Here is an 8819-nt window from a genome sequence, read left to right as displayed (position 1 = left end):
AATTAGACTAATGCAACATATAAAGTCCATAAAACTTATTGCTGATTAATTTTTAACCCAGTCTCTAGTGGAGAACTTTGACAATCATTCCAAATGCGTTAGAACTCAAAAGTTGTTCTAGAATATCATTCAAAAATCAAGATTGATGGGTGTGTTATTTGTAACTCATTATCCTTAAGAGATAACTTGTGGAGGTTATTTCACTCTCAGATTCATCCAGTACAGGATGCAGGAATCATTTGCCTTTGCAGTGTTGATTAGTAATTTTTCTGCAGTCCTTTCATGATTGCTTTTGGGTTCAATTCCACAGAATTTTTACTTATGGTGTGCTTCTTTGGCTTAACTTCCCATTCTGTCTCTATGGATCACAGTGCTTGACAGAACCTCAGAGGAGAGAAAGCCTTACTACCAGATTTTCCACTTGAACTAAAGATTAAGTCAAGTTCACACTGAAGATTACTTAATCAAAGTTGTCAGCTGACATATGGTCACTAGGTTTAATGTAGTCAAGTGCATCTATATTAAATGTAAAGAGCAAATTTAGGATTCAGTGACATACCTGGAAAACACTTTGGATCACAGATTTATTCTTACTTCTTTCATGAAAGTAAAAAAGAAGAAGAAAAGGAAGAAGAAGAAGAAGAAGAAGAAAGAAGAAGAAGAAGAAGAAGAAGAAGAAGAAGAAGAAGAAGAAGAAGAAGAAGAAGAAGAAGAAGAAGAAGAAGAAGAAGAAGAAGAAGAAGAAGAAGAAGAAAAACCATTACTACCTTTTACTAAGTGCTAATTATAGCACCATTCTGTTAAGTGTTTTAATTCAAGGTAGGATTTGTGGGACTATAGTTATTTACATTTTATGGTAGTTCAGAGAGATCAAATATTTTGTCCTTGATGATATTGCCTTTAAGATGTTTAAAGTGGAAAATGGTACCAGACCCATCTCCCTTCAAAGTCAGTATTCCTAATCATTCAGAAATACTACTTCTCATTTAGGTGACCATAATGCTTTTCTCTAAAGATGAATAACTGTGTATCTCAAGGAGTTTCCAAACTCATAACATTGTATAAATATGTGATAAATCCCCTCTAAGGGCTTCTTTAAAGGTAGTCTCTACCAGGATAGAGGATCAAACTAATTTGATTATATAAATGACAAGTATTGTCATATTATATGCTGTTAGTGTTGCTAGGGTTCTTCATATTCACTAACTTTAAAATCAATCTTTGGGATTTTCCTTGAGTAAAAGTCAATAGGCAAAAGCCTAGAATCAATTTTTCCTAACCCTCACTTTCTGCACGTTTGAGTCCCTGATAGATCCATGCCCAAGGAATCACATGGCCTTTGTAGTCTGGTCATCTAGGAGAAACATGTGCCTTTGTAACTGTGCCCTCTTGGGATCCCAGACCAAGGTAAAGACATGGCTCAGTCTGGTACCTGTGTTGTAAATTATGCAACATCTCAATCCTGACACAAATTTTATAAAGATATATCCTTTGTCTACATCCCAATATCTTCTCCAAAGCCTCCAAATTTAGTTCATTCTACCCACCTAAACAAGCCATATCCAGTAAATAGCAGCTGAGTCATTTACAGGGTAAATGAAGCCTGTAACTCCTCAAACACATTGTCACTTATTCTTTTTTTGTCACTTTTTCTTGAACAACAATCTGAAGCCTCATCATCCCCTGGTGAGCTCCAAATCAGTCATAGTTTATAAAAGTTAGATCTAAGATAAGGTGGATGCATGCAATCCAGGGATTATGCAAAATGATTCATGAAATATTAGAAAAAATATTAAGAACTTTCATTATATTTATTTTATATCAGCATTTAAAGCTTTTATTTTGGGGTATGTTTTATAAAATAAATTATATGTAAGTATAGTTGTACATTTAAATTACATAGTGGCATATTATAATATTATAAATACACAAATACTGGGAATTTGCATGCAAAAATATTTGACAATTTCCGATCTATAATACTATTAGGCTAAAAGAATTCTAGGTGGAAAGTATGTGGCTACTTATATCATACTATAAATCAATATGTATTGATACATCAATTATCCAAAAATTACATAAATCCTATACTGTAAAGTGGGGGCTAAAACTACTGATGTTATACATTAGTTTTCAATCAACCAGTAAAAACCAAACTTCTAAATCCAAGACTCTCTTTTGAGACAAGGAAAAATGCAGAATGAGGTTTTCCATCTAAATACTTTTACTTGTAAGGGAAACAATAAGGGAGTGGAGGAGGCGTGTTATATCTCAGAACAGTATTTTTCAGCAAGTGCCCCTGCATGTTACTAGTTATTCTAAAGGAAGAGAGGGATTTGTTAAACAGATTTCTTTACTAGAAGAGTTCTTGGAGCTCTTAATAGGAGCTCATGATAGGCAGTGTGAATCTGTAGAGGCAGAAAATATTGGGCAAAGTTCTTTAACCATGCTATCATGCTTTTGAGAAGCATTTTATGGGGATGGTACACCATTGAATGTACTTGGAAAATGTTGGCTAAAATAAGTTGTTTTCTCTGAAGTTTTCTGCCCAGAAGCCAAACCTCTACCCTTAAATTAGTGTCCATTCTAATTTAAGCTCATTCCAGTGTAATGTAGGCCTTTCCAACAGTCAAGATAGTCTTTCTCTTTTCTCTTCTACCTCATTCCTCTTACACTCAATAAATATTTATTGAGTACTGTGCTAAGAATAGGAAGACAATTGTAAACCTACATGATCTTTGTCCTAATTGAGTTCAATCTGATTAGAGAGATAGACATTATACATATAATTATTTACAATTGTTATAAGTGAGAAATTTTAAGTAGGTATTACAGCGATACTGGACTTAAATTTGGTGGGTTAGGGAAATATACCCATGAAGAAGTGGTGTGTCTGCTGAGACATAAAGGAAGCATTCTAAGTGGACATGTGAGGAGCAAGAGAGCCTCTGAAAGAAGAAACAAATGTGTGAATGCTCTGAGATGGGAGAGATTTAGTTATTGTCACCGTTAGCTAGAGGGCCAGTGTGCCTGGGACAGAGTGGGTGAGGTGGAGAACAACATGGAATGAGATGGCAAAATCAATAGGAACCAGGTTACACAGGGCCTTGAAGGCTACATCAAGGTATTGGGGTTTAATCAAGAGCAATTGGAAAGTATGAAAATGTTTTAAATAAGTAGTGACAAGGTCAGAGTTCTCTTTAAAATGATCACTCTGGATGTTGTGTGGATAACAAATTTCAGGGACACAAGAAAAGACACATTTCCTAATTCCTCTACATAAACTCCACAAAGACAGGGATGCTTTCCCCTCAAAAAAGTACTCAAGCATCTATGACAGTGCTTGGTACATGGTAGAAGTCCCATATATATTTGCTGAAAAAGGGAATTAAAGTATATATTCAGTTAAGATTCCATTTTAGCAGTTCAGGCAAAAATGTTAGTATTTTGGACTTAAAGCTGACAGTGTAGAGAAGCCTAGACGTATGATAGGGATGCCTGGTGGGAAGAGCAACAGCACTTTGTGCTTTTGGTTGGTGAACAACCATAGGTTGGAAGAAATCTTAAGTTATTTTCAACACAATTTTTGTGATTGATGATTGGCTTGATCTGCCTCTACTTTCTGAAATATGTGCATTTCAGTGTGAGACAATCTTTTGTTGGAACATCAGATATTAGTCAGACACTGGCAGTGTACATATATTGGAGGTATGAGCAATTCTTAGCAGCTCAAATGCATCTTACATCATAGACAGGTGTCCACTTAGCCTATGAACCTGAATAGTAGTGTTTAGTCACTTTTCAGTTTCCAGTTCATTTGAACTTTAAATGTTTCAAAATTAAAACAAACAACTACAGTATCTAACTTTAAGTATTTCATTTATTATTTTAAATCTATATATTTTTTCCAGCTTTTTACATGTTTTCTTTTTATTTCTTATTTTTCAGTTTTATTGAAGTATGATTGACAAAGAAAATTGCATATATTTATGTTGTACAATGTTATTTTTTAAAGATGTACAATGTAATAATTTAGTACATGTATATATCACTGAAATGATTACCACAATCTGATTAGTTACATAAATTGCTTCACGTAGTTACCTTTTTCTGTGTGTGAGTGGTGAGAACACATAAGGTTTACTATCTTAGCAACTTTCAAGTATACAATATATAATTGTTAACTCTAGCCATCATGCTGTACATTAGATCTCTAGAACCTATTTATCTTTGTTTTGTTTTGTTTCTGAATTTCATTTATTCTTTTATACAGCAGTTTCTTATTAGTTATCCATTTTATACATATTAGTGTATATATGTCAATTCTTATCTCCCAATTCATCACACCATCACCTGCCAACAGCCACTCTGCCCCCCCCCGCCCCCGGTGTCCATACATTTGTTCTCTACATCTGTGTCTCTATTTCTGCCCTGCAAACGTGTTCATCTGAACCATTTTTCTAAGTTCAACATATATGCGTTAATATACAATATTTGTTTTTCTCTTTCTGACTTACTTCACTCTGTATGACAGTCTCTAGATCCATCCACGTCTCTACACATGATCCGATTTCGTTCCTTTTTATGGCTGAGTAATATTCCATTATATATATGTACCACATCTTCTTTATCCATTCATCTGTCAATGGGCATTTAGGTTGCTTCCATGACCTGGCTATTGTAAATAGTGCTTCAATGAACATTGGGGTGCATGTGTCTTTTTAAATTATGGTTTTCTTTGGGTATTTGTCCAGTAGTGGAATTGCTGGGTCATATGGTAATTCTATTTTTAGTTTTTTAAGGAACCTCCATACTGTTCTCCATAGTGGCAGTATCAATTTACATTCCCATCAACAGTGCAAGAGGGTTCCCTTTTCTCCACACCCTCTACAGCATTTGTTGTTTGTAGATTTTCTGATGATGCCCCTTCTAACTGGTGTGAGGTGATACCTCATTGTAGTTTTGATTTGCATTTCTCTAATAATTAGTGATGTTGAGCAGCTTTTCATATGCTTCTTGGTCATCTGTATGTCTTCTTTGGAGAAATGTCTATTTAGGTCTTCTGCCCATCTTTTGATTGGGTTGTCTGTTTTCTTAATATTGAGGTGCATGAGCTGTTTATATATTTTAGAGATTAATCCTCTGTCTGTTGATTCGTTTGCAAATATTTTCTCCCATTCTGAGGGTTGTCTTTTCATCTTGTTTGTAGTTTACTTTCCTTTGCAAAAGCTTTTAAGTTCAATTAGGTCCCATTTGTTTATTTTTGTTTTTATTTCCATTACTCTAGGAGGTGGGTCTAAAAAGATCTTGCTGTGATTTATGTCAAAGAGTGTTCTTCTTATGTTTTCCTCTAAGAGTTTTATAGTGTCCGGTCTTACATTTAGGTCTCTAATCCATTTTGAGTTTATTTTTGTGTATGGTGTTAGGGAGTGTTCTAATTTCATTCTTTTACATGTAGCTTCCCAGTTTTCCCAGCACCACTTATTGAAGAGACTGTCTTTTCTCCATTGTATATCCTTGCCTCCTTTGTTGTAGATTAGTTGACCATAGGTGTTTGGGTTTATCTCTGGGCTTTCTATCCTGTTCCATTGATCTATATTTCTGTTTTTGTGCCAGTGCCATATTGTCTTGATTACTGTAGCTTTGTAGTATAGTCTGAAGTCAGGGAGTCTGATGCCTCCAGCTCTGTTTTTTTTCACTGAAGACTGCTTTGGCTATTCAGGGTCTTTTGTGTCTCCATACAAATTTTATGATTTTTTGTTCTAGTTCTGTAAAAAATGCCATTGGTAATTTGATAGGGATTGCATCGAATCTGTAGATTGGTTTGGGTAGTATAGTCATTTTCACAATACTGGTTCTTCCAATTCAAGAACATGGTATATCTCTCCATCTGTTGGTATCATCTTTAATTTCTTTCATCAGTGTCTTAAAGTTTTCTGCATACAGTTCTTTAGTCTCCTTAGGTCAGTTTATTCTTAGGTGTTTTAGTCTTTTTTGTGCAGTGGTAAATGGGAGTGCTTCCTTAACTTCCCTTTCAGATTTTTCATCATTAGTGTATAAGAATGCAAGAGATTTCTGTGCCTTAATTTTGTATCCTGTAACTTTACCAAATTCATTGATTAGCTCTAGTAGTTTTCTGGTGGCATCTTTAGGAGTCTCTATGTATAGTATCATGTCATTTGCAAACAGTGACAATTTTACTTCTTCTTTTCAGATTTATATTCCTTTTATTTCATTTTCTTCCCTGATTGCCATGGTTAGGACTTCCAAAACTATGTTGAATAATAGTGGCGAGAGTGGACATCCTTGTCTTGTTGCTGATCTTAGAGGAAATGCTTTCAGTTTTTCACCATTGAGAATGATGTTTGCTGTGGGTTTGTCATATATGGCCTTTATTATGTTGAGGCAGAACCTATTTATCTTATAACTGAAAGTTTGTACCCTTTGACCAACATCTCTCCATTTCTCTCACCTCCCAGGCCCTGGCAACCATTGTTCAACTCTTTCTTTCTATAAATTTTTGATGTTATTATAAATGTGATTGTTTTCTTAATTTTTTTGGAGAGTTTATTGTTAGTGTATCAAAATGCAGTTGATTTTTGTATATTGATTTTGTATTCTGCAACATTACTGAATTCATTTATTATTTCTAACAAATTTTATTTTTTGGTGGAGTCTTTAGGATTTTCTCTATATAAAATCATGTGATTTGAAAACAGAGGCAATTTAAGTTATTCCTTTCCAATTTGGATAAATCTATGTAATTGTGAAGAACCATCCACATACTATTCCAAATACATATTTTATAATCTATATATTTTAGACAATAAACAAATAAAATAGTAAATAATATTTCAAATAAAAATGAGGAAAGTGCCTGTTATGTGGTGAATTGTGTCCCCTCAAAATTTATATTTTGAAATCCTGAATCCCAATATGTCCAAATGTGATCTTATTTGGAGAAAGAGTCTTTAAAGAGGCAATCAAATTAAGATGAGGTCCATTAAGGCAAGTTCTTATCAAAGATAAAGGGAAATTTGGAGATAGACATATACACAGGGAAAACATCATGTGGACGCAAGATGGTGATCTACATGGTAAGGCAAGAGGCCTGGAGCAGAGCCTTCCTTTACAGACCTCGGAAGGAACCAATTCCACCAACACATTGATTTTGAACGTCTAGTCGCCAGAACTGTTGGTCAATAAATTTCAGTTTGCAGTACTTTGTTAGGGCAGCCCTAACAAATTTGTATTATATCTGTAATAGCAGCAACTTAAAGTCTTTAACTACTAACTGTTATTTGTGTTTCTTTTTCTGGTTAAATCTGCCGGACTTGGGGGAGAGGCAGCCTCCGTGATGTATGTGTTCCTCATGATCCGACGCCATAAGACCACCATCTTCACAGACGCCAAGGACTCGGACACCTTGTTCGAGCTGAAGCGCATCATTGAGGGTATCCTCAAGTGGCCACCAGACAAGCAGCAGCTGTACAAAGACGACCAGCTTCAGGATCACGGAAAGACATTGGGAGAGTGTGGCTTCACCAGCCAGAGAGCACGACCTCAGGCCCCAGCCACTGTGGGGCTAGCCTTCAGGGCAGATGAAGCCTTTGAAGTCCTTAGCATCGAGCCCTTCTCCAGCCCACCCGAGCTGCCAGATGTGATGAAGCCGCAGGACTTAGGAAACAGTGCTAATGAACAAGCTCTGCAGTGAGAGCCCCCCACCACCTGCCCCCCTCCAATAAAAGAGATTTGGGTGTCCAAAAAAAAAAGAATAATAAAATAACCAGATTTAACAACATATACTAGTTCCTACTGAGTACAGTATAGAATAGCTCTGCAGTTTACAAAAATATACAAATTGTATTTTAAATGATATTTTAAAGTTGGAAAAGTGTTGGAAAGCAGGTGTAGCAATCAGCATTTCAGCCAAGGCCTGTTTCTGACCCTTTATTATTGTTAGAAATATAAAAAAGCAGAATGAATACTATTTTATATTGAAAAGCCCGTTCTTTCCCTGTGTGGCTGTTCAGAGTAAATATTATTGGCAAGGTCACTGGAGGATTAGTTTGAGATGGTGCAAATGTTATATGAATTCTCAGCATTTTGCTTTTTCTCAAACATGTTTTTTTTTTTCCCATTTAGCTATGAATACACTCACTTCATTTTCTTTAGAAAAAAATTTTCTTCATTATGACTGAGTCATCATTTTTAAATGTATTTAAACATTTAATGGTTGAAATGACATAAAGAACGATTTTAATTTATTTCTTCATTTTGGGGGAATTGGAGGATATAAAATTTAAATAATAATACACAAGGGTTTAAGGGTTATCTTGAATTTAATGCTGTTAAATTAACACCATGCAGATCAAATCTGTATTTGTCCTCAATGTTTTATCTTAATCAGAAGGTTCAATACTTCAAAGAATTTTTCAGATTTTATATGCTAATTTTTAAAATCACTGTTAATGCAGATGCTACAAAAAGGCAGATCCAAAGTTATATTTCTTCAGTGTTTGAAAAATTACATATTGTTCTCTTTTCATTATTTATAAATTGCCTAGAATAACAGTATATATAATGGAAATTGCCAACAAAATTGAAGATGCAACTCTTCTTTCAATAGACAATAAAGATTTTACAGAATAAGTTGAATCTGAGTTCAAGTAAAAAAGACTCTGTGTGGGTGCACATATGTATGTGTGTGTAAGTGTGTGCATACACTAAAAGAATAGCATGAGCCAAACACAAGGCCATGGTGAGTACATTTTTGAAGATAAGTATATTTGTCTGATTAGAATATAGATTTGATGTTG

At 34.8% G+C, this 8819-nt stretch overlaps 1 protein-coding gene across 1 annotated transcript; it reads left to right on the top strand.

Moving 5' to 3' along the window:
• Nucleotides 1–7357: 7357 nt before the first annotated feature.
• Nucleotides 7358–7781, top strand: LOC309835064 (elongin-B-like; the record flags this gene model as incomplete). The annotated part of the gene is made up of 1 exon (XM_082674340.1): nucleotides 7358–7781. One exon carries the CDS (start codon nucleotides 7358–7360, stop codon nucleotides 7712–7714), a length of 357 nt encoding a protein of 118 aa, XP_082530466.1. The 3' UTR covers nucleotides 7715–7781.
• Nucleotides 7782–8819: the final 1038 nt, after the last annotated feature.

This window comes from Grampus griseus (genome assembly GCF_964374135.1).
Source record: "Grampus griseus genome assembly, chromosome: 1".
Lineage (NCBI taxonomy): Eukaryota > Metazoa > Chordata > Mammalia > Artiodactyla > Delphinidae > Grampus > Grampus griseus.
The sequence above is the reverse complement of the archived record's forward strand: the minus strand, read 5'-3'. Positions and strand labels throughout refer to the sequence as shown.